The sequence below is a fragment of the Falco cherrug genome, chromosome 2 (genome assembly GCF_023634085.1).
Source record: "Falco cherrug isolate bFalChe1 chromosome 2, bFalChe1.pri, whole genome shotgun sequence".
Taxonomy (NCBI): Eukaryota; Metazoa; Chordata; class Aves; order Falconiformes; family Falconidae; genus Falco; species Falco cherrug.
The window spans coordinates 91,751,791-91,777,821 of NC_073698.1; the positions used below are offsets into that span (position 1 = coordinate 91,751,791).

At 42.4% G+C, this 26,031-nt stretch overlaps 2 protein-coding genes across 9 annotated transcripts in view; both read left to right on the forward strand.

Moving 5' to 3' along the window:
• The window catches only part of ADGRG2 (adhesion G protein-coupled receptor G2), a 62,338-nt gene extending 56,299 nt beyond the window's left edge, over window positions 1-6,039 (forward strand). For 2 of the 4 annotated variants that reach the window (XM_055703072.1, XM_055703075.1), the window contains one exon: window positions 3,939-6,039. In XM_055703072.1, the coding sequence (XP_055559047.1) occupies window positions 3,939-4,114 (176 nt within the window). In that variant the 3' untranslated portion in view covers window positions 4,115-6,039. Of the gene's footprint in view, window positions 1-1,668 lie in introns of all 4 variants that reach the window. The other 2 variants (XM_055703074.1, XM_055703073.1) reach the window with 2 other exon arrangements.
• A 2,107-nt stretch (window positions 6,040-8,146) lies between these two features.
• Window positions 8,147-26,031, forward strand: part of PHKA2 (phosphorylase kinase regulatory subunit alpha 2) — a 49,171-nt gene continuing 31,286 nt past the window's right edge. For 2 of the 5 annotated variants that reach the window (XM_055701735.1, XM_055701737.1), the window contains exons 1-13: window positions 8,147-8,349; window positions 13,791-13,949; window positions 15,280-15,327; window positions 15,820-15,988; window positions 16,851-16,933; window positions 17,607-17,687; window positions 19,807-19,905; window positions 20,228-20,374; window positions 20,606-20,659; window positions 21,189-21,311; window positions 23,283-23,378; window positions 24,800-24,907; window positions 25,600-25,678. In XM_055701735.1, the coding sequence (XP_055557710.1) occupies window positions 8,272-8,349; window positions 13,791-13,949; window positions 15,280-15,327; window positions 15,820-15,988; window positions 16,851-16,933; window positions 17,607-17,687; window positions 19,807-19,905; window positions 20,228-20,374; window positions 20,606-20,659; window positions 21,189-21,311; window positions 23,283-23,378; window positions 24,800-24,907; window positions 25,600-25,678 (1,324 nt within the window). In that variant the 5' untranslated portion in view covers window positions 8,147-8,271. Of the gene's footprint in view, window positions 8,350-12,783; window positions 12,898-13,790; window positions 13,950-15,279; window positions 15,340-15,819; window positions 15,989-16,850; window positions 16,934-17,606; window positions 17,688-19,806; window positions 19,906-20,227; window positions 20,375-20,605; window positions 20,660-21,188; window positions 21,312-23,282; window positions 23,379-24,799; window positions 24,908-25,599; window positions 25,679-26,031 lie in introns of those variants that run through there. The other 3 variants (XM_055701734.1, XM_027810863.2, XM_055701736.1) reach the window with 3 other exon arrangements.

Genomic DNA, 26,031 nt, shown 5'->3' on the forward strand with positions numbered 1-26,031 from the left:
AAAATGTAGAGGATGTTACTCCTGTGTGCCTGAGGTATTTTTCCCAACTGATCAAGAGCTGAGGCTAAGAAGTCATGCTATCAGTTAGATTGTTGATAGTATGAAGTTGTAGAACATGCTGACAGAGGCTGTGTTGTCCTTGTTTCCTGGCATATGCTATTGGAAGACAGCAGATAATCAATTGGATAATCCCAGTGCATAATCTCTAAGATGTACAGAGTAAAAGCTATGGAATACGAATGTGCTGCCCTCTTAATAGGTTACTGTCCATTTGGGTGTTCTAGCTGCATATTGTAAAGAAATAGCAACACTTCAGGAAATGGCATTTGGACATGCCCTGAATAGTTTTCCAAATTGAGTTTGTAAAATTAGTTCCTCTTGGGTGGCTTTTTTTTTGTTTTGTTTTGGTTTTGGGGTTTTTTTGTCAAACCTCTCTGTTTGGGTACCACACAATGTAATAATTAACATACTTTGTATCTAACAGATCATTTGAGAACCAGAACTCTCACTGTCATTAAATACAAGCAAGGCAGTATTTTTCAGTAGAAGTAATACTTTTCCAATTCTCTTTCAAAGAGAAATTTTCAGGCACAAAAGCCTGCATGTCTTGCAGGTTTTTTTCCAGCCATGTTAGTTAATCTCATGAAAGGTGCCACCTCTCCCTGCGACATTTGACATGCTCGTACACAGATACAAAAGCATTTTGGCTACTTTTCTCAACAGAAAGAAAGATAGCAGAAATGTTTTATTGAGCTTGGTTGTTGCAGCAGCTGAGCGAATGGTCCTGATGTGGCTTTCTAGAATAAGTTTTTGTTGATTTGGGTAGTATTTTAGAATGAGATGCAAAATTGATGGTCTAAACCATTGAGTGATGTCAGTTCTGTGTGACATGCTCCAGTTCCGTCCTAGTTTAGTCATATAATTAGATCTTTCCAGGGTGAGAGCCTGTATGTCCTGTGCCAACTTCTCAGACAAAGCAGCTAAAAGAACTTCAATAGCACTTTGTTCCTATACACTCATGAACACAGACATCTCGGGTGACCCACCTCATCTCTTTTTGTATTCTACGGTATGTTTTGGATGCTGTGAACCCTGTACCACAGCCTCCATTCATATGAAGGGTTGTATGATACCTTGCCTGCATAGTTTCACTGATCAAGTAATTCTTCTGGGTCTTTAGGACTCCCACAAAAAGACGCTAAACATATACTTGGGTAGAGTTGGTCCTCCCAGCAAAGCTCTTTGAGCTTACACTTAAATCTTCCAAACATGGGGCAGCTGTATCTTAGAAGAGCTGAGCAAATGCCTGCAAAAGGTAGTTGACTGGTGTTAGGTGGAAACATGAAGCCTAATTAGTTGTACCGGATTTCCCCACTCTCACTGCCAGAACTTCAAACTAACATTCCAATGCCTTATTTCAAAAGAGTTCCAACAAGAAAACACTGTAGAAATTAAGACCTATGTCATAATGCACTGAGCTGTAAACACTTAAAGGTTTTGGTCTCACTGCTTCCACTGAAATGCTATTCCAGATGCAGGATTGAATGACTCGCCATGGTAAGTTTGGGGTGTCTATACAACCTGTGGCTTTGCTTGCCTACTCGACTGTGTAACTTCGTCTTTTGATGGCATACTAGTATTTCCTTGGTTTTGGTTTTTCTTTTACAGGTCTGCATGTTCGGGGACCTACCATCAGGTATCACATGGCTGAACCTGCAGATTTCATAACTGAGGAACAGAACCCACCTTTCTGAATTTGTTCACAGAATAGCCTTATTTTCTTCTCAGATTTTACCCTAGCATTAGGGCACAGCTATTTTGAACACTCCTTCTAAAATATGAAACAGTTGTAGTCAGACGGGGTTTAAACAGCTATATATACACAGTTACAGTGTCAGCAAGTATGGTTATTTTCTGTCATTTCAGTCTTTATCTGATTTGAATTAGCAAAGCTCTTCTGCTCGTCTTGCCCTGTTTACATTTGTGCCTAAGTGCTTGGTGGACTTTTAAATTAATAGTTAAATATTAGATTTTGTACTTAAGAGGGTTTGCATAATCTGTTGGGCCATTGCTGCCATTTTGTGGGTCCAGTGGCAGCTCAGAAGTTGTGCATGTAATTTGTGATCTTTGTTTGGCAGCCATCACCACAAGCCCACTTTCTTAAACTCCCATCTGGAGATGTCAAATTTATATGCATTACATTTTCAAACTGGTAGTAAGCTTTATCAGCTAGAAATACATGTTCACATTTTATTTAAAAAAATGCCATCTCTCATTCCAAGGACAAGTTTGCCAATGAGACTTCGATGCAGCTGATAATGCTGACATCTGCTTGAATCAGTAGGATAACTGCTGGAAGGTATGCAGTCTGTCTAAAGTGAAGGATTATTTTCTGGAGGAAATGTTTGGGTAAACTGATACTAAACCTGTGTGCTTGGGGGATCTGGCCCAAGCGGAATAGAGGAGCAGTCCAGCCCAGACACTCAAGCAGTAGAATCCTTTCTGTGGGAAGGATTAAGTGCAGGGGAGGGATGTCACCAAATAGTTCCCCATCTGGTGACCCCAACAAGAAATAGTTGAAGAGCATCCTGTAATGTGGCCCTGCTGCTTCTGGAAGAGTTCAGGAGCTTGAGGTAGTGAGAGAGTGAAAGGGGAGGCAGAGCCAAAGCAGAATTCCGCTCCAGGATATTTGAGGTATTCTGTGTCTGATTACAACTGTACTACTAGAGAGGATCAGATTTTGATCCCTGTAACAGAATCATCTTTCACTGCCTAGAGGTTTCTCACTAGTGTTTTTCCTTCTCCTCCTAAACCATAAACCACAAACCGTTTCTACCTTCACTGTTGTGTCTTTTCAGTAGATTTACTGAAGTCTCCCAAATCATGATGATGCTTGTGTATGAATTGTTGTGAATATTAACACAAATAGCAAACTTGGGTGCTTTATGGTTTTTATTAATTCTTTGTCTGGTATAAATGGTAAATGACAGCTCTGCATCTTAGTTTGTGAACTCACTTCTCAGTGTTTAACAAAATTATCCCTCCCAAAAGAAATACTAGCTCTGGTTTTGGTTTCTCCATTGCGCTATTCCTTGTAGTTTATTCCTACTGATAGTGATGCATATGATACCAGGGTCCTGGCAGTTTTCTTAAACTTGACTGCTTTGCAAAAAAAACCCTGACCCCAACAAATCAACCAACCAAACAAAAAAAACCCCAACAAAAATCAAACTGAAATCCAACCAGAAGCATTTGCACAAATACTTACAATAAAAAAAAATTAAATTCTGATTCTCATCAGAATTATATAGAACGTGATGCATAGAGGTAGGAGATTCTATCCGGTGAACTAAGCATTTGTGGAGCATTTCATTAATAGGCTTCAGTCAGCAGTGGTGTCACACGTGTTCATTGTAGATTAACCTAAAGGTGTAAGAATCAGTCTTAATATATCCTAGACCCATGATTGGACCTAGGCCGTATTCTAGTTGTCCTCCAGAAATAAATCCTGCAAGTTGAGTGCCTTTCAAAGGAAAAAAAAATCCTTATTTTCTCAAACACTTTTGTTGCAGATGCATAGCAAACCTGAGAGACCTTTTAAACTTAACTTGTTAAAGCAAAACTAGAATGAAAAGTGTTTTGCATCTTACCTAGTTATATTTATACCAAGTCGAAGTCTACATCCTGAGAATTGTGACCTTCACTGCTTAAAATATGGAATCCTATTGTGCAAAAATTTATTAACATCTCTCAGATCTCTTACTGATTTTGCACAGGAGAAGAAATACATATGCAGTATGTACAGAAAAGCCCACATTTTGAGATTGTTGCAGGAATAATACAAGAGTGCATGAACACCCTACAGTGACTGAAAAAGCATGGGAGACTTGATTCTGAACCTTTCTGATAGGAGATGCTCTTTTTTTTTGTTTCAACAGGCCATCTTCCCAGTGAGAAGAACAGTGTTTCTTTCATTGTACAGAATGGTGATGTGTGTCTCCGTGACTTTTCAGGCAAACAACTTGTATTTCAAGAAAAGGATGATACAGGCAGCCAAAAAAGCCATATCTCACTCAGAAGGACTTCAAAGAGGGGAAGCCTAACTTTTTTTTGAGAAAATGTGATTTCCTTTTAAACAGCACATTGTTTTACAGTGTGAAGTAGAGATTTACTTTAACAGTTTTACATAATGTGAGCAGACCAAGAACTGATTTTATTTAATAATATGGTACTGGAACTTCAAGGCAGCCATGCAATGGATTGACAAGGACAATTATTAAAAAAAAAAAAAAAAAAAACCAACCAAAAAAAAGCTACTATTTTGACAAGGTATGTTGGATGTCAAATTACAGCTGGCACATTTCCATTTCAGTTCTTTATTAGAGGTTTTATTGATGTTGTTTTTTACATTTAAAGGGAAGGTTTTGTTTAGACTTTTTCATTACAACTATGTTTATCTGGATATAATGCATAGTAGTATTGTATAAATGTAGGAAGTTACAACTTGTGCATACAAATGATGTTATCTTTAAAAACATTAGCTACACTGTCTACAACTTTTTGTATGTTGTAGTAGCAAACTGTAGTGATGTACATAAACAGAAAAATACCAACTTTTAAGCATCTTAATGATACTTTTATATTTATTTCTTGTAATATAAATTTAAATATTCCTATGTATAGAAAAATAATTGATATTTTGTTTTAACTTTTATTGTAAGTTTGCATTTTTCTTTAATTGAGATAATTAATATAGCATGATACAGAATTTTTTCAGTAAGTGAAATTACTTACAGTGGTTTAAATATATCACTAGATACAGAAGTGTAAATACGAACACTATCAATCTTGAACCTTTAGCAACCTCTTAGTACACCACAGAGGGAGAGAAACTGGGTGTCATCAGAGTGCCATGAATGAGGGAGTGATAAATAAGGTAGTCAATAGGTTATTGAATATAACTAAGATATGTTAGTGGCTTGAATAAGTCAGTGGGAGCTTTTGCCATTGATTTCAGCAGGGTCAATATTTATCTTGAGTTGTGGTTCCAGAGATTAAACACACTGCCATTTCTCATTTGCAGTGATAAAGAAAAGTAGAGAAGTGTTATTTTTTTGAAGAAAAAAATAGAGTAAATGCTAGCTGCTATATTTAGGAGCTGAGAAATTGTTCCATTGTGTGGCTGTTTTTTAAGGGGCAGCTCTTCAGCTATTCTAACGAATATTTCTGCTTGTACCTTGGCCCTTGGTTGGCAAGCCAAATCCTGAGGCCCTAGCTCAGTGCTTCCTGAGGCAAAATTTCATTCCTGTTATGGTATTTGTCTGAAAATGCTGGATTTTGGCTCTTCATGCACAACAGCCGAAACCCATACAACGGTGTGAGGATTCTTCCTGAACAGAAATTAGCCTGAGCCCTGGTTGTGCCTCTTCTTCCTTAGACAAATGTGCAGCTGTGGCCATTACTTCCTCCCCACCCCTTGTGTTCTTGGGCAAAGGTTGGATGCTCCTGGAGCAAGAGCTAGAACAAACTGGTGCCACACTGTGGAGTGCCAGACCCCATAAAGGGGATTTTATGAGGCAAGTGCATGCTGGAGGGGAGCAAAGGGCATTGCTTTCCCAGAGGACTCTCTAGGGAGCCCTGTAAAGATCTTCTCAACAAAAGCATCGATTAAGTGCTTCCTATTTGGGGTTCTGTTGTACTTCAGCAATTGAACCTCTTCAGTACTCAAACCTGCTTGTGGTTTTATATGCAATGCATGGGTTCTTTTGGTCATCTATGTCCAAGACTACTCTGAATATGCTTTTAAAATGGGAATTTAAAGTATTTGTTGTGTTTATCCAGAAGGTTTTCACTGCATGTTAATAAAAGACTCTCCTGGAATGCTAGTAGCTGGAATGCATTTCTGTGAATGCTTTAACTGTTTGGCTAATTGCCTTTGCACTGTTTCCTGTAAATTTATTTAATGTTCTTGTATTTATATTTTCAACTGTAAAAAAAATATTACAGCAAGTAAAACACGTAAAAAATATAAACTTTGTCTTTTAGATAAATGCCTCATTATGCTGGTTTTTGTTAGAATTCTTCAGATTATATGAGCTGTAGTACATAACCTCTTGGAGAAAGTGCAGACCCTAGCCCTTAACATTTATTGTCTTCTACATATTTTGCCTTTCACGGGAAAACCCGAAATTAAGTCTGCCCAGCCAATGCTCACACTCACATCTGCTGAAGCTCTTCCATAAGAATGCTATGAGCAAAAGTCCATGGCGACTTTGGCTTCAGTAATTAACTTACCTATGAAAATGCATATTTCACTATCACTAGAGTCTTCCTTTGTTTTTATTCCTGCACACTAACATATGTTAGAATTTTTTTAATCATTTTTTATTTGATATATTCCTGGGGGTGAGGAGTCTTTTCTGACTTTGCCACTTAAAAGCACACATATACTGTAGTAAAATCTTGCACCCACAGCAGCATACTGTTTTAGCGCAGTAAATAATTATCATCATTAAACTAGCCAAAAAAAAGTGTTTGCACACTGGGTGTTGTATCCTTTTGGTACTTGGTCTCTTGTGCACTGCTAGCGTTTTAGCCATGGCAGCCCAGGGCTCGATGAAAGCTGCAACCGCTTGCCAGAGCACAGAGTAAGATTCAGTGCATCATCTTGTGGCTGCCAAAGCTAACTGGAGGACATCTCTAAGGAAGTTTTAAGCTTAGTCATAGATCAACAGCAACAGGCTGTGTACAGCTGGAACCACCTTGCTGAGCAAACCTGTTCCCTAAGCATATGCAATCTTTTCTGTAAAAAGTAGTGCCCTGAAGAAGGAAGTTCATGCAGAGTTTAGGGGAGAGTGGACAGGTCTGTTTTGGGACTGCACAGCTTTCACCGAACTGCAGCTGCAGGGTGCTGGCTGATGGAGTTAAACCTGTGAGTAGTGCTTGTCACCTGCCTGCTGCACAGTCCCTACAGAAATGCTGTCTGCCGCCACTGCTGAATGAACACATCTGCTTTTGAGCCTGCTTTCTCAGCCATGGCTGTTGGTTACACAGTTGATGAAGTAAGCATCAGTTAGTTACAAAATTAACTCTCTTAATGCTGTAATTTCACATGAGGAAAAAGAAAAAAAAATCCTTTCGGAAGTCTCAGTGAATCCCACACCTTCAGCTACTCGGCAACAGCCTTTCCGTGCTTCAGCAGCCGTCCATCCAGCGGCTGTCCATCCACACTCACCATCGTGTCTCCCTGCTGCCAGGAGCACAGAGCGAACTCTGAAGATTTTGCAACTGTAACACATGGTTTTGGTCGGTTAGTTGGTTTGTGGTTTTTTTCCTTTTAAGCCTTTGTCAAGTTCCCAAGTCTCGGTTCTCTTTGCCTGACTCCCCTACTTTCCGCTTGCTCCTGGCCCACCCGTGTGCGGGAGCTGCGGCGTCACAGCGCCAGCCGGCGAGCGCAGGGCGGGCAGGGCCGCGCGTTGCCTGGCGCCCCTAGCGGGTGCTGTGGGAACAGCAGGCTCATTCACAGCAGGAATCTCTACATCCTTACATTAGTAAAGCTGGAAAGCCAAGACTGGGGTGTGACGACACCTGATAAAGCCTTGCTTTCTTGCCTTTTTTTTTTTTTTTCCAAGGCTTTCATTCTCTCAGATGTCAAAACGGTATTTTTTTAAGGCTGGGGGAAAAAATCCACCTTCCAACAAATGTTCTGGCCTTTTGCATTTTATCTTATGAACTTAACGATGAGGATGTATAAAATCTCCTTTATTTTTGACAGTTAAGCCTAACTTTTGTCACTTGTCGCGCTGCGGCTCCCGCCGCTGGGCCTTTGCTCCCAGGCAGTCCCTCGAGCACGGACCCCCGCGGCGCCTCCTGCCCTTCCCCTGCCGCTTCCCAGGGCAGCGCGCTGGGCCTTGGTGCGAACACTGCAGGGAGAAGCCTGCTGGTTCCTCGGAAAAGCTGAATGTGGGATTTCAAGCACCTTACCCGCGCGGGAGCAGCCCTGCCCCTGCCCCTGCTCCCGTTCATGTGCCCGCCGCCACAGCCGGCGCCGCCCGCTCCCACCGCCCGCCCTGGGGGAGGAGCCCGGGGGCCGCCCCGTCCCGCCCGGGGGGAGGAGCCCGGGGGCCGCCCCGCCCCGCGCAGGCCGGCAGGGAGGGAGGAGGCAGCGGCCGCCATCAGGCAGTGGCGCCGCGCCGGTCGTGGCTGTGGTCGAGGGGCTGGGCCGGGCAGCCGGGCCGGCTGAGGCGGGGGGCGCGGGCCGGCCGTGGGGCGATGAGGAGCCGCAGCAACTCGGGTGTGCGCCTGGACGGCTACGCCCGCCTGGTCCAGCGGACCATCCTCTGCCACCAGGTGAGGGTATCCGCCGCCGCGGGACGCCTGTGAGGGGCCGGGGGTGCCCGGCGCTGGGGGGCCGGCCGGGGCGTGGGGGGCCGCGGCGGGGGTCGCGGAGGGGCTGCGCCGAGCGGCTGGAGCGGCCGGGGCCGGTGACCGTAACCTGGGTGCGCAAGGGTCGCGGCGGGGCCGGGGGAGGAAAATACCTGCTGCGGCCGGCGGCCGGCCTCTGCGCCGCATCTCCTGTCCCCGCCTGGGGCGGTGCGGGAGCGCGGAGGCGGCGCGGGTCCTCGGGGGGCTCGCTAGCCGCTTACATAAACGCACGTCGGAAGATACGTGGAAAATACAGCAGGTCTGAGCTTGCGAACAATAATACAGCGCATGGCGATATGACACACGCCCACCCGTTGTAAGACTGTATGTATATACGTGCGCGTAACACCGCTGAGGCCCAGTGACACAGAGCTCCCCGGCAGGGCCTTCACAACCTGCCTGTCAGCATCGGCGCGGTGTGAGTGCGGGGCCGGCGGGGCCCGGTGGGGCTCGGCGTGTGTGCGGCGGGGCACGTCCCAGGGATTCCCGGGCCGCTGCCCTGCAGCTTGTGCAGCCCCGGTGTCGGTGGAGCATCACCCGATGTGACACCGCCTGGGCTCTGGCTTGCCGGTGTGTGAGCTGTACAAGAATGAAGGTGTCGGGGCTGGTAGGAAAAAACCTGTGACCCGCTCTGGTTTTTGGCCAGGCCGTACAGAGGAGCACGTAGCGTAGTGCTGGCTGCTTAATGTGCTCACTTCGCCCAGGCAGGCAGCGGGGAATTGCAGTGTGTTCTGCAGCACCATACTTTGCTTAAAACAGTTCAGTACATCAAGATGAGAGCAACAAGTGTTCTGGCACGAATCGGTTCCCAAATAGACGTAGTTGCTGAGAGTTATGAGAAACTGGAAAACAGTGAAATAAGAGGGTAGGACCCAAATTGGCTTAGGGCAGTAAGATTTTTGTCACTGGCTGTTGTGTGCACAGGGTCCAGACACCTGTGAATTAATGTTTGTGTACTAATTGCTGTAAACTCACAGGAGGAAATGCAAGGACATGGTGTGAGTGCTGTGCTGGAGTGCAGGAGATGCCTTGTCTTGTGCTCCTGTCTCTGCCTTTTGTCTGCAGAATGACAGAGGACAAGTCACTTTGGCTTCCAGTGCCTGCCTTGATTTCCACATTTATAGGATGAGGATGCTGATAACAGCCTCCATTAGGGGAGAGATGGAACCTGAGATCAAACATGCCCCATGAAAGCTATGCCTTAATGATATTAATAGTTAATAATAATAAGGGTAACTTAATGGTAATATGGTAGTTTATCCCAGTGACCTAGAATTTTGTAATTGCTATTTACAGTGCTTGGATGCATGTTCATGACTTGGTGCTGCCTTTTCCACTAAGTGCTCAATGCTGGGGAGAGCTCAGTGGTGGGGGGAGGCGATAAGTAAGTTTTCTGTGTGTGGAAAGCCAGTCACAGGCTAGCAGCAAGGCAGAGGGACAGTGATATCCCAAGAGGGCCCAGAGATGCTGCAAGATGTGTTTCTAGATTTGTTTTCTGTACCTATACTCTATGGTTTTGCACCGCAGTAGATTGTAAATGTCCTGTTCAGCTGGGTGAAAGGATGCAGTTAGACATGGGCAAGTTATGACCATTATCTCTGGGCTACATGCCCTGTCTTGCTTGGGACCAGAATAGCCCAGGCTGGGCAGCTGCTTCACTGCTGCTGGTGCCTTCCTGATGCCTTTCAGGACGGAGCCAGGGAGTGGAAATTTCTGCCATTGGTTTGCCCAGGAGCAGCCTGGCAGAAGAGGCAGGAGGCATTTAAGATTGCTGGTCAGCACAGGGGTGACGTGTGACTCTGACCTTGTACCTCGCATCCACAAGCATGCCGGATATGCAGACTTGGGCCACTTTGCAGGATTGCATTCGTAGCAAATTTTTTCTTGTTTTGCAAGTGTTGCATTCTGCTGATCAGTCTCTGCTGCATGCACAGTGATAAGTACAATCCTGTTAAAGGTTGTACAAGGAAGCTAAGACCAAATTACTGGCTCCTGTCTCATGCCCTTGCTTTGCTTATACTGGCCTGCTGTGGTGTAGAGTCTGCCAGCTATTGCATGTGCCCCTGGGGACCCGAGCCAGAGGAGTGCTTCGATACTGTAGCTGAGCAAGCGCTGAAGAGCATCACCAGAAGGCTGTTCTGGGCTGCTTATTACACTTGTTAATTTGCATGAGATAAGGTATGTCCATGAAATAGCAAAACTTATCATCTATATACACTTTAAATATTGGTAGGGTACTATAAGAGAAAAGCATATGGAGCTGATAAGGAAAGCGCATCTGGCATACTGTCGTGGTTTACTCCCAGCCAACAGCTAAGCACCACACAGCTGCTTGCTCACTCTCCCCTGGTGGGATGGGAGAGAGAATCAGAGAAGTTAAACTGGGGAAATCTGTGGGTTGAAGTAAAGACAGTTTAATAGGTAAAACAAAAGTCGCACATTCAAGCAAAGCAAAACAGGAAATTCATTCACTGTTTTCCATCTGCAGGCAGGTGTTCAGCCATCTCCAGGAAAGCAGGGCGCCATCACATGTAACAGTTCCTTGGAAAGACAAAGTACCATCACTCTGAAGGTTCCCCCCTTCCTCCTCCTTCCCCCACCTTTATATGCTGGGCATGACACCATATGGTATGGAATATCCCTTTGGTCGGTCAGGGTTAGTAGTAGTTCCTGCTGTGTCCCCTCGCAACTCCTTGTGCACCCCCAGCCAGCTTGCTGGTGGGGTGGTGTGAGAAGCAGAAAAAGCCTTGGCTCTGTGTAAGCACTGCTCAGCAGGAACTAAACATCATCAACGCTGTTTTCAGCACAAATCCAAAACGTAGCCCCATATTAGCTGCCATGAGGAAACTAACTACGCCAGCCAAAACCAGCACACATACACTTATGGGTAACCCCAATTGTGTTATGGCTGGTTTCATGCAAACACTCCATCAGCAAACTTTGCTGGAGCTTACATTGTTTTTTGTTTGATGTATCAAAGAGACAGATGCAAAATAAATAGATTTTCAGCAAGATGCTAAATTTGGGCTTACTTGTACTGCTGCTTTGGTTACGACCTTGCTATTTTTGTGCCTTTATTGCTGAAGTTCTTATTAGCATCTGGTCCCCTGTAGGATCTGGTGTTGTGTTTGGGGATTTTTTTTTTTTGTCTTCGGATTAATAGATAGACTTAAAAGTAGTATTTGGCATGATATAACAGTTTAAGTCTTAGTTCAGCAATCAGCTTTCTGTTGCAGTGCTCTCAGCTGACAGAGCCCGTGGGTGCTGGTAAAATTCTTTGCTGTGTGGATCTGTATGTGCAGTGTGATTTGCAGGATGAGACCTGCTAGTCCAATTAGTGATCGCTGCGTAGACATAATGCTTTGAAGTACTAGCTGAGCTGAAATCCCTTTGACATCTTTGGCATTAAGCACACTCAATATTTCTTTGGGTTCTTTAGCACCCTGTAAGGGCTGTACTTTTCATATGGTGTCAGCAGGTAAAAATAACTGTAGTTTTTAAGAGTAAGCACTTTCTAAAAAAAAAGAAAAAAGCCCAACCAAAACTATTTAAAATATTAATATATTGTGGTGTTCTGCTAACATTCTGAATGTGCATGAGGAATGACATTAATTTGTCAGTCTGTGAAAGCCAGCCCCAATAAGCCCCAAGAACTGGGACCTTCTTGTAGAGGAACCAAAGGCACTGAAATGGTGATAGCTGCCCTTGGATGTATTTAATGCAGCCTCTTGAAGATGGGCAGATCCCTCCCTGGGGACTGAATGGTCTTTTAAAGTCTTGCATGGGCCATTTTTCTGGGATTTCCATCTTGTTACTTGGAGGCATTTTTATTTTGCAACTGGCAGCCAGCCCAGTGTGGGAGGAAAAATAAGCCAAAATGATGATTTTCTCAGATAGCAGGGCGATCTCTGTCAAGCCAGGCCTGCAGGTACATAGGCATTTGTTGTCCTTCGTGGGAGGGAGGGAAACACAGTGCCCTCTAAAAATACTGGGAATGTGTAGTCTGCCTTTCGAGATCCTAGCTTTTATCACGTGGGCACAGTGATAAACTGGGATCGGGGTCTCCTTTCTTTGCTTGCTCATTTGTTCTTCTGTTACTCCCTGGTCTGACTTTTCAAGTTCAAAAAGTTTTTTAAGCTCTTTGGGTTCATGTGTGCAACTTTCCCCATCAAATAGATAAGTAAGCTGTCCTTTGGTTGCCATTTGGTTTGTGAAGATTATGCTGAGGGACTGTTTCAGCAGAACTACATGTTTCAGCGCTCCACGAGCCACTAGAGATTGCTGTATTTAAACCATAACAATAGCTCTGACTGTGCCCAGTGACATGTGTCAGGCTGTCACCCATGTCCTGTTCAGTTGACAGCTGCAAAGCCCAGGAAATTGTAATTGACGCTCCTCCCTCTCAAAACTTCTTTCTTAAAAGTAACTACAGGAGTAGAGTGAACCGGTGTGTGGCAGAAATAAAAAATTGGTGTATGTATTCTTTTTAATTTTGCTTATCTTTATTATTGTAATCTTTACCCCTTGTCACAGCAGCCCTGGCAATTAGTCTTTGTTCACTGAAGTTTTCTGTAAAGGCTTGATTTGATTGAAATCTCTGTTGGTCTTTTGCCTCTCTTTTTTTTTTTTGTTAATAAAGAACATAGAGCTGAGAAAGATGGTCTTAAAAATTATGACAATGAAGCAATGGGAATTAATGATGCAATGAAAAATTTAATGGAGTATTTGGGATGCAGGAGGCTACTCAGTGTGCTGGTTTTCAGGAAGTGTTGCTTTTCAACACCATCAGAATTTGTCTTTCTGTACATTTTCCAAAGGAGAATATAAAAAGGCTTTACATGCGTTCATGCTTTAGCTATTATAAATCCAGTAGGTAAATAAATAGAAATACTTTTTTAATTTCCTAGGACAGAAGTAGTGGTTTTTTACTTCCTCAGGATTGTGCCACAGACCAGTTGCATAGGGAAGAAGAGATCCCAGACTCAATTTCTCATGTTAACTCAGTACCATCTTTTCCTTACAGATACGTAAAATTTAAATTCCTATTTCCTCAATGTATTTCAAATTTCACTCAGTGACTTAGCTAGTAATCCTGTGTGGATGAAGAAGCCCAGCTGGCTGCTATGAGCTTTACATCCTGAACTGTTCAAAGAAATTTTGCATTTCACTTGTGTGAGTTTGGGAAGAAAAGATGGGACCTCACTTCTGTTGTGAAATTGTGAGCAGCCTCAGCATGCAATCATCTTCAATCATATTTGGCGCTCTCTTTTGTTTTATAACTCTTTGATACAGAAAGAACTGGTGCTTCTTAATAGATGGGATTTCAGGCAGTAATGTTTGTTCTTTATTCCTTCTACCATGGCTAGAATCCAGTTACAGGGCTGCTTTCAGCTGGTGCGGACCATAAAGATGCTTGGGTACGGGACAACATCTATAGCATCCTGGCTGTGTGGGGGCTGGGAATGGCTTATCGGAAGAATGCGGACCGGGATGAGGATAAGGCCAAAGCCTATGAGCTCGAGCAGGTATGTCAAAGTTTTAGCATTAACCAGTTATGCTGTTTGGTTTTTTTCATATAGTAGTGGTTTTGAATGGTACATTGGCATTCCTGCTGTATATAGGATCTGGCACAGTTTTGCCACTTGGAGTACGTGTCTTGTTCCTGTGACAGCAGCATCCACGCAGCATGTGGTGTGCAGGGTTCCTGGAGCCTTCTAGCAAGCAGGGTTTGGAGAACTGAGTGGCAGAGAGACTAGCATCTGAACTAAAATATAAACAAAACAAAAGCATTGAGGGGTCAAATTTCCATCAGTTGGCCAATTGTTGAAAACTAGGCTTCTGAGAGATTTTATGCCCGGGTGTACAAGTCTCTGATTAAACCTTGTGATCCCTCCTGAGGTGTATAATGCAGCAGAACATCAAGCCTAGGTAGCTTAGATCGTAGGGTGACAATCTATCTGCTAGACCATTCTTCCCCGTAAGGAGAAGCATGCTGTTTAAAGCAGCAATCTTTGAATTGTGCACTTGTCTCGTGGAAGTTGTACATGTGTCTGATCAAAACAGACAAGGTAACAGTCTCCAAGCTGGTAAGTCTCATGTGCTGGAGAACTGGAAGGGGAGGTAAGTCACACCGTTAATTTCTATAATCTCTAGCTGGGAAAGTGGGTACCAGAAGTAAGAGTGTGGAGGTGGGTTAAATGAGGAGTGAATGATGGTGTCAGTGTGCTGCTGTTGTTTTAAGGGACTGAGTAGATTTTATGCTGACATGTACAGTTCAGACCAGGGAGGCCTGTAGTGACAGAATAACTTTGACTCAGTTTGCACCATCATATTTTAAGGCTCTGTTTTTTGGGGGGTAAAAAGATGGGATTGATTTCTTCATTTAAGGCAAAATCCTGCGCTTATCCTTGTATGCACTAAAGGCCGTTTCTTTACATTAGTTGTCTGCTTTCTGTTGTACTCTATAAAAAGCAGAAGAAACTCCGCAGGTTTGCCAGTCATGTCAATGTCTGAGTGTTCCCTGGATCTGCCACTCTAAAAATTATTATTATTACTATTATTATTGTTATACATAGCATTCCTATTACTTCCTTGGCTGGATAGAAGAACCACAGAGTTGCTGCACTGTTTAAAGAGGGCCTTTGGGAAAAGATTGTTCTCTTAGATAGGGATGTGGGAATAAAATTCAACCATTGTACTAAAAAAAAATAAAGGTATGTAAAGCATTTCAGGCAAATATGTGGTTTATTACCTTTGGCGGGACATTAGTAGGGTGTGTGAACTTTGTCACTTTTGAACATTGTTTGTAACAGCTGATGAGGCTGGCCATGTCACTGGTCTGTTTCGTTCCTGCAGAATGTTGTGAAGCTGATGCGGGGACTCCTACAGTGTATGATGAGACAGGTAATGTCATAGGTATGAGTTGAATTGGTACATGTTGTATTTGCAAAGCATTTCATCTGAAGCATGTATTTCTTGTGTCTTTTCTGTAGAGTGATTTTTTTTTTTTTTTTTTTGCATATGTGTAGATGATGTGGGGAGTCTTTTTAAAACTCTTGAGCAAAACTCTGATCTTACTTGCACCTTTTTGAGATTGTGCTTGTAGTGAATCACAGTTTTGCATTTGCAAACTGATTTTCACCAAGATGCATACCTGTAACTAAGATCTGAACTAAGCAAGGTAATTACATCTTCTTTCCTGAAGAGGTGTGGATTTAGCTGGAGCCTAAAGCTAGAGTTGTGTTTAAGCACTCTGATCAATCTGAACACAGAAGTGAGTTAACAGGAATTAGGACTTTAAGTTTCTCCTCACCTGAGAAGAGTTGTTCATTTTGAAATAGTTTGGAGAATTTATTCCAAAATCTTTCAGATTTTATATTTGTGGTGGCTTTGTAGGTAGATAAGGTAGAGAAGTTCAAACGCACCCAGAGTACCAAGGACTGCCTACATGCCAAGTATAACTCTGCAACTTGTGCCACGGTGGTTGGAGATGACCAGTGGGGGCATCTACAAGTGGATGCAACTTCACTGTACCTGCTCTTCTTGGCACAGATGACTGCATCAGGTAAGCAGGAGTCCTTTTAACCTTGACTGTTATTGCACTCTTTTGCCATTCTAGCATTCACTTGAAAAGGAAAAAAAGTAACTATCTTCAGAGACCTTTACTTAATTATTACTCAGATGAAAATACTTCTCTGGAAAAGAGATATGACTTAGTTACGATTTTATGTTTATAGTAACTGACAACGTTCATTCCCTTAATGTTTGTTGGCATACAAATACATGAAAAATTCAGAGTCATGTCAGAGAAGAGTTTCGTGTTTGAAGACTATGTAGGACATCCTAATGGACAGCTAGGTTTCTTCAGAGAGTGGCGATGTTGAGTCAGGTGCCACTAGTGCCATTTGTGTTCCACTTCTTGCTGGTACTGTTTTATTTTGTGCCCTTCTGAACGGTACTCCTCCTGTGAGGATAAGGATTTACTTCCTTATGTATTTTTCTGTCCTCAGAGCCCCTTGCCATTGACCCCTGCAGAGTGGACACCTGCTTGTCCTGATGGTCCCTCAATAGAACTCTTAAGCGGGCGAGGCGGGATGGGGAGCTGTGGGAATTGGGATGCACAGCTCTCAAGCGCCAGAGCTAGCTCAGATGTCTGTGCTTGGTACCAACTGTGTCTGAATGCCACCCTCCCAGGAGTGTTTTTTGGTTTGTGAAACTTCGAAACAGTATGTGTTGGTAGCATTTGAAGTATTTTATCAGTAGCAAGTATTGACTTGCTGCCTGATCTTTTGAAATCAGCGTGAGTTTTTCTATTGATTTCAGTGGGGAGTAGATGGTAGCAAATAAACAAAAGCATGAAACTCACTGAAGAATAAATACTTCAGTTCTGATACAGTGTAATTACTCTCTTCTCTTCTTTTAATCAGGGCTACGTATTATCTTCACCCTCGATGAAGTTACCTTTATTCAGAATCTTGTTTTTTACATAGAAGCTGCCTACAAAGTTGCTGTAAGTAGTTATTTGTGTGTAAATCACCTGAACACTGCTCAGATGTGGGTGGAAAATTATATATTGATGGAGAAGGAAAATACAGGCTTCTTTTTCCATTGTAAGGTATCAGAACCTGTCAGTACTCTACATTGTGAGCATTATCTTTGGAGATGGTGGGAGGGCTGTGGAGGATTTACTGCTGCCCGGGTGAGGTGTATATATTCAATCTATATCTATCTAATAATAGTTTTTCTTTATTGATAATTAATAAAACTGCCTGATGTCTCATTAAAAGCTTAAGGTTCTTTCTAAAAAGAACCAAGTGTTAAAAAATGTTTTGGAAAGTGAAAAGTTGGAAGTGGCACAGGGAGAAGCACACACAGGAGGAAGGAATTAAAAGCTTTGTGTGTTCTGTGAAGACAGTGATTCATCACTGTAGACCTGATCCTGCTAGGGTATGTTTTTATGTGCTGCTCTTTAAATATGGGGAGGAGCTCTTTGGAGACTTGAAGCCTTTTGTTTTTTCTTTCTTTTTTTCTTTGTTTTTCTTTGTGGGGTTTTTTTGTTGTTTTTTTTTTAAGTCAAATAAACAAATTTCATGCAGGGGTCTGATTTTGTTGGGGGTGAGGGGGGGAAACATTGTTTTTATATATAATCATGCCGTTTTTTCTTGATGATGTTGTTGTTGCAGGATTATGGAATTTGGGAACGTGGTGATAAGACAAACCAGGGCATCCCTGAACTGAATGCGAGCTCCGTAGGGATGGCCAAAGTGAGAATGTCTTCCTGATACCTTCTTCATGGTTGATTTGTCATGCTGAAGGGCTCTGACAAACGTGATTATTTCCTTTGCATGGTGGTCTTGGCTACTGCAATATTTAACTGACTGTATAAGAATTTTTATTTGGGCGTGAGTGAATATTTGTTAGTGTCAAGTCCTTGTGATAACGGCTTTCATTGAAGGACCTCAGTGGAGTTCTGGGGATTGATTGCAAGAAGGGTAGCAGGTTCATTGAGCCATTAATCTGATAGATTCAGTGAGGTGCAGTCTCATAAAGTGGCCTCTAGTTTTCTGTCCCTCATTCATAATTCTCCAGACCCAGTATTATATGTGATGTTTTCATAGTAAGATTAAGTTGGATGTAAGTTCTGGAAAACAACAGACTATCAGTCTAAAAATTATTGACAAATAACTTTGAGAAAAAAAATTAATAAGTAATTAAAAGAAAGTGGATATTTCTGGTTCCCCCATAGCACAAGGTCACAGAGATACCAAATGAAACTCAGAAAGCCATAAATGTGAATGTGTAATTGGCAACTGCCTTTTCACGTGGTGTCTGGGGGACTCATAGAAGCCAAACGTAGCTAAGGTCAAAGGTTTAGTTGCATTTCAGTGGGATATATTAGTTACCAAGATCTTGTGTAACTGCAAGAGGGAAAACCTGCTGGTCTTTGCCACAGTTCAGTTGGATAGCAATGGGGTGGTGTCCATGGGGGAGGTTATTCTCTCTTAGCTGTCCATTACGAGATTTCTTGCAGGGAACAGTCTGGTGCAGGTTGCCATGGTCTCTGCACAACTTCTGGGCATGTCGATGTCGGGATGACCCGTGGGACTCGCTGCACAGCTTTGCTTTTCTGTGGCTCTGAGTCCAATAAAAGTGCTGTTTGGGGTGGGGACTTGGGGGGCATACTGGAAGCCGTGCTGCAGAGGGTGAGATAGATGCTATTTTTTTGTAATCTGCCTCTGGAATTCCCTCTTAACATTTATGCCTCATATCTGCTTTGTGTGGCTACCCACGACAGCAGTACAGCACAGAGCACAGGCCTTTGAGTGGTTCTCAAGTGTCTTTTCTGTACTGTTAAGACTGCCCATGGTCCAGGCTATCAATTCTTCAGTGGGGCTTTCTGCTGCTATCGGGAACAACTGCTTGCTCTAGCACTCAGCTAGAGAGGCTCTGCAGAGCCAGTAAACCCATGTTTGTGTTGGAAGAAGAAAAATACGCTTGTCCCTCTGCAGAGAGATAAGGCAGGTGGTGCTGTACAATCCTTCATTTGTCAGAGACTGACACTACTGTGAAGCTGCAGGAGAAAAATGGGCACAGAGCAATGTTCAGTGCTACTGCAACCCTGTGAATACACATCTCAGAGGAGGGCTTTGCTAGCCTGGCTCTGGCCAGTCCTTGCTGTCTTCCTGGCACATTCCCTGCATGGTGCTTCACACCTCGCTGCTTCAAAGCCAGGTTTTGTGGCCTGCTAGGTTAAAGTAGAAGTGTCCAGATGGAGTGGGTGGTTGGGCTGCTGATGTCTTCAGTAGGCAAACGCATTATGGCCAAGAGGTATGAGATGTGGCGATTCCCCTGTTGACACGGAATGTGCTGTGCCTTGACTGGCTGTGGAGAGAGGCAGACATCTCTTTTCTCTTTCCCTCGAGAAGTGATAGTGTCAGAGTGTGGTGATGCTCTCCTGTTGGGACCCAGAATCAGCAGAGGCTGGTGCCGCCTTCCTCTTTGAACAACCTTTCAGACAGGAAAAGTGAAAGATCACTGAGTGGGGGCTATTTTGGAATATAGGACATGAGAAGCATTTATTAGTAAGTCCTTTGATATTTAGACATTATCTCAGTGGAAACCCGTCTCCCCATTGTTTTGCGTTGCCTTTAAATTGTAAGAAGGGTCATCAGTGCATCAGTCCTGTATCCTGCTAGCAGAAAAACAGAAATACTTAGTTTTTCTAAAATACTGCCAGGCTTCCCTTTGAAGATGAAAAAATGTCTGTGGAGCGAACTTCTGTCTTAGGTAATTTCCTTCAGAGGATAAGCACAAGTGCTAGGATGTATACTTGGCTTAAAAGGTATTCAGTGATTTTGGGTGGTTGTTTTGTTTTTCTTGAAGGCTGCTTTGGAAGCAATTGATGAACTAGATCTTTTTGGAGCTCATGGAGGACACAAATCAGTGATTCATGTTCTTCCTGATGAAGTAGAACATTGTCAGGTAAAAATTAGTCTTCTGTTCCCTTTGCTAGGGGAAAACCAACCACCTGCTCCCTTTTATTTTTAAATGAAATGTTGATTAACTGAACCAAGCACTTGACGTAATAAGGATGGCTTCAGACTATGCTGTTCACCTTGTTTTCTAGTAGATTGTGTGAAAGTGAGTGGTGTGAAGCATTCTTTCTAATTCAGTTAAAAAAAATCATGCAGTGAGTTCTTTGTCACTTTGCAGGTAGTATAGTCTATTCCATTTGCACTTGACATAGTCTTTTGAAGTAGGTAAATTGTTTTACATCCCTGTCTTCTGTTCCTGTCTCGCTCAGTCTATTCTATACTCCATGTTGCCAAGGGCATCCACATCAAAGGAGATAGATGCTGGCCTTCTGTCTATTATTTCTTACCCGGCTTTTGCAGTGGAGGATCTAAACCTTGTTAATGTAACGAAGAGTGAAATCATATCCAAATTGCAGGTAAGGATTCCCTTTATTTTTATTTTTCAGAGGGAAAGAGAAGCAGAACCTCCCTTTCTTAAACAAAAATCCTAATTAAACAAAGGTTTCCAGACTTGGTTCATCCGTGTGTGGAAGAGAAGGAGGAAAAACCCCAAGTGACACTTAAAACTCGGCACATAACTTTTATGCTGATGTTAGTCTGTGAGGAAGAACAGTATGTGAAGTTTTCTATTTTGTCTGTTTTTACAGGGCCGCTATGGCTGCTGTCGCTTTCTCAGAGATGGCTACAAGACACCCAGAGAGGTACTTCTGATGTATATTTTCAGTAGGCATTAGGAATAATTTTATTTCTTGTTTATAGAAATCTTTGTCTCATTTTCATGAAGGGGTGAAGTTCTGTCTGTATCGCTGTTGAGACGTCTTAGTGGATTTGGAGTATCCACCCTAGAAATGGATGACACACATCTGAAGGAAACTAAGGGTTTGAAAACAAATTAAGGACAGAACTTTATTAATAATCCTGTAAGAAATGAACCATTAGTTATGCTTATGGTACCTAAGTGGAAGCGGTGTCTGATGTCTCCCAAAATATCTTTGAACTGAGACAGAGCCAAGATTATTTGGGTGACGCCTAGATTCTGAGACTGGGAAAAGTTGATTTGTCTAGGGAGCGATTAAGTGAGTTTGGGACTGAATGTGAAAAAGAAGCCAAGAGACTGTGGAAGCTATTTCTGGTGTGTTTATTGGTTTCTTCGTTTTAATTACTTGTATAAAATAGGTGGCCATTATGATTGGAATATTAGTGACTAAATGAGTATGATTGAATTTCTAGGATCCAAGCAGGCTGCACTATGATCCCGCTGAGCTCAAGCTCTTTGAGAATATAGAATGTGAGTGGCCAGTGTTCTGGACATACTTCCTAATTGATGGAGTATTTAATGAGGACAAAATTCAGGTGAGGAAAGGAGAAATTACTTTCAATGAAAATGCAAAGCCATTTACCCACGGTATTTTGTAGCTCTGCTCTGTGTTTAATTTGGGTATCAGTTGGATACCCCATCAGCAGGATGGGAGTAGTCTTCAGCCAATCCCACGTTCCTGGGGAGTTTGTGACATGGTAGAGGCTGCAGCGTTGTGCACACTGAGGCCTTGTTGCCCGCTCTCTACGAGGTTGAGTGGCTCTGTTAGCTGGTGTGGTCAAACTGGGCTGAATGGGATTTATTTGCCTGGTTCTGTCTTACCACCAACCTTGATGCTCTTTTCCCAATTAATTCAGGATGAGACCAGCTTCTTTTTCCCCTGACCTCTGTGACTTGGCTGCTGAGAACAAGATTCATAGTGCTTTCAGTCCTTTTGTACATTCAGGGAGATCTGAGATTGGATTATGAGGAGCCATTTCATTTTCATTGATTGCCTGAGTTACTTCACGCCTTCACTGTGTCAAGCATTCAGTAGTCAGGGGAGCCAAACTGGTTGAACCCTCCAAAGTTATAGTGGCACCTGGAGAGTATTGGTGAATGAAAGAGTGACAAGTAACCAAGACTAAATGTATTCATACCAGGACTTCTGTAGATTGGTGGCTTGAAGGAAGTAAAAATACATGTGATTTAGAAGTGCCTAGTATGCAAAGGGACAACAGTCTGCTAAACATAACCCCTTAAAAAATAAAATGGAATCAGAAACAAAACAGAGTTTCAGACCAAAAAGCCCTCTTTCTGTACCAGATGTTGTAAATCAAGTGAAATACTTACTGACACTAGAAAATATAAGTTGCTTTCCTGAACACAGTAAAAATAGTCTGATAGAGAAATGGCATTAGGTCATGAAGAGGAGTATCAGAATTCAGTCATGTGAGTAAAATACCATTTCACAAAGCAGTCTCTAGAAATTAGTTGGATTATCTGGCATGGTATATACCTGTTTTCGTTTATGGTGTGCAGACAGGCTGTGCTAGGGTATGGTCAGACTGGGCAATTGCTCCCAGTTCCCACCATTTAAACATGGTTGAATGAGTCACTGAGGCACTCAGGTGAGTGTCTGATCTGCAGAGAACTGGTTGCAATGGCAGCAACTGGTAGAAAAAGAAGCACCCTGAGGACTGAAAGAGTGGAGAAGGACAGGATACTGAAAAATCAGTTTACCATAATATGAACCTGTGGTTGCTTTACTTTGCATGTTCCACTACTCAGAAGGGATAGCAGAAATAGCATTTCAGAGGTGGGTGCTGGTAACACTTGAAAACAGTTCCCCTGTAAGTAAAGGTTTGTAATGAGGTAGTTAAGAAATGGAACAAAATAAGGGATCTGGTAAAAAGAATATTAAATGTTCTTTATCTTGTATCAGTCTGGCGTTCCTGTCCGTAATACGTTGTCTAACAAACAAGAAAAAAAGGATTTTAAGTTCAGTGAACTTAGATATTTTTAAACAGTTTATTCTAAGTTTTCCATCGGGCAAATTTTTAAGCAAATCGGGTAAGAGAAAAAGATTTCCCGAACTTGAAAATGAGAATTCAGAAGATGGTAGACAAATGTGCATGGTAGGAAGCTAACAATTGATATAACTTTTATGAATATTGGCAATCCTGGTGTCCGTGTCACTGCATTGGTGTCTATTGCAAATTTCATGTAGGATTTGTTCCAATGGCTTCTTGATAGGAATATGTTAGAAGTTTTGTACTGCAGCAGCGTGTTATAAAGGTATGTCTTCATGTTTCTGAGGCTGGTAATAGAGATGCTGGAACAGTCTCTGAGAATCTGAACCCTGATCTTCCATCAGCAAGTCATCAACCCCTCCCTCCCTTTTTATTTTTAAATGAACTTTCAGCAGAAAAGTACTGTTAAAAAGTACTAAAACTTTAACTTTACTCTTTTGGGTTTGCTGACTGCATGTAATGTAAATTCTCACTGTTTTTTTAAAATATTTCCAGGTACAAGAGTATAGAGAGGCTCTGGAAGGAATACTTATTAGAGAGAAGAGTGGAATAGTGCTAATGCCTGAATTGTATGCTGTCCCTCCAGAAAAGGTATTGTGAAAATGCAGCATCCACTTCAGTACGCAAAGTATAGATACCGAGATGAACGTTGGTTTTATAGTTTTCCTGTAGCTGATAAATTTAAACAAGCAATAAAAAAAAAACAAAACTACTGCACGTTATTTAAAAGTTAAGAGACCTCTCACAGCTCCTGCTGAGAAATGATGAACTTCAGGTGTCCAAATGGTCACATTTTTTATTTGGGAATCTGGGTGCCTGTGGAAATATTAGAGCAGGTCTAAAGTTTTAAATCTTTGTAGCAAGGCATATATCGAAGAAGTGCTGATGCTGACTTAGGAGCTGAAGCTGAAAGAAAAAAAAGCATACTGTCCTACCTGTGTAGTCTATTTGTTGATAGTCTATTTCTTTTCCAGAGCTTGTATCTGAGAGATAAACAGGTTTCAGATGGGCTCTCAAATTAGAGTTAGAGTTTGGGCTGGGGTTTTTGTTTTGTTTTGTTTGGGTTTCCACCCACCACCACCCCATCTTTGCTGTTACTGTTTACCTCATTCTCCCATTGTGAGAGAGAAATTCAGATGAGCTTATGTGCTTTTCCATGCTATTTGCCTTCATATCACTCCCTGCCAGCTTCTCCCACTCCAGACTTCTCAGCCTTCACTCACTAAGGGTGTGGAGCCTCCTGGGTTGGTCTGAGTTTGAGCAGGGAGTGTTGACAGCTGATGTCTTGCTTGCAGATCTGAGGTGGGAACTGTGAATTGCCTTCCTAGTGGGAACAAGCATGTAAGAGTTCAGAGCCGCCTTGGGAATTTTGAGGTGATGATGATCGGATGAATGTGCCAAATAAACAGGGTAGATTTTGCCTGTCATTTAGAAATTTTAAAATGGTTACAGTAAAGATATTATCTAGGAGGGTTTTTCCCCCACCCTTAATAGATCTATATACCTCAAAACCAAGACAGTTTTCCTTTTTCTAAATTAATAAGAGTCTGCTCCGAATTTTTCCATTGACCATTCTTGCTAACACAGGAAAGGTGAAAAAGTCTTTATTTTTGGATAGCACCTTTACTTCAGGAATCTAGTTGGGCATTAATGAAGTTAAGTGCTGTCCTGCAAGGGATCAGAAAGCAGACACACAATTACTGACAAGCTGTCCAGAGAGAAGGCAGCAAAGGCATAGTGAGAATAAAGGGGAAGTGCTAACACCAAAGCTGTAACTGCACGCAGAGTCCCCATTCAATGCCCAGCTTTGAAGGGTGGGGCAGTGTACTATAAGAAAGCACAGTTCTTGTCCCAGAAAACATACAGCCTTAAAAGTAAACCAGAGAGATCACGATGTCACAGCAAGTTAAAAAGGCTAGATGATAGACCATATTCTTTTCAAATACTTCCATGTTATTGATTGTTCTTCACAACTTTAGGGTAATTTTTCTTGTTTATATGTTTGCTTTCAGGTAGATGAGGAGTATGAAAATCCTCACTCAGTGGATCGTGTTCCAGTGGGAAAGTTGCCTCATCTTTGGGGCCAATCATTGTATATCCTTAGTTGCCTATTAGCAGAGGTAATTGTTTCTTGTATAGTAGGTGAGCTTGTATTTCACTTTCTTTTGAGATGGCTTGTGCTTAAAGTACAGTTCTGTTGACAGGCAGGGTTCAGTGTGTTTTCCAGTAGGAACATGTACATGAACCATGGAAGGGTGACTCCGAGCTTTCAGGAGCTTTTTTGCTATATATAGATATCTGTTTCTAGTCGAGCTGAATAAGTTGTCAGATGAACTGGATGTATAATTAAGCTAGAGGAGTATGCCCAGGCTGATTTGGCTGTTCCAGAGCTAGGACTTTGCATTGTTTCTACTCCACTAGGCTATACCTTACTCTGTGACATAAGTTGCCTGTGGAGTTGTCCCTTATTAGCCATGGACTTGTTAAAGGAACCACTGAATATCTCTGTGGAGCTACAAAAAAAATCACCGGCCTGGCAAAATTGGTCAGTTGCTGCAACTCTAAAATAGGAAACCTGAACATGCAGATTGTCAGTCATAACCTTTTATTTGTTGTTCTGAAAAATATTGCAGCCATTGTTTTTATTGAATGTACTACTTAGTGGAAGGGGTAGATAAACCAGGCTTTAAGTCCTGTGTCTCCTGATAAAATATGGAAATCAGTTAAGAATTCTTCTGGGTGTCATCAGAAGCGTTTTACATAATTTTTGTTTGTTTCCTTTCTTTTTTTCTTTCCTTTGTATTTATTCTAGGGGTTTCTTGCTGCAGGTGAAATTGATCCCTTAAACAGGAGATTTTCCACTGGATTTAAACCTGATGTTGTGGTACAAGGTGAGGGAGTTTTTTGAACGTTCTGGGTGAATTGGATCATGTGATGGTGAAGTCCCTATGTACAGGAAGGAAGAAAGACATGTTTAAAAATAATGTGGATTTTTGCATGGGATATAGATGCTTTGATGATACTGTGAGAAGGAGAAAGGGGTTGTTTGCCTAGCTGCCTTTTTACAGGAGGGAAGATCAGGTTTAACAACTTTTTTTGTTTTTTAAATAGTGGATAAAACATTAAGGCTTGTCAGGGACTGGGAGACTGGCAAACTTGTAGTGAAAAGGAAAATCTTGGTGGGTTCTAGGTAGAAAGAGCAGGACTGACAGGTCAGTTTAGTTAGGTTTCTGTGCAGCCCCTT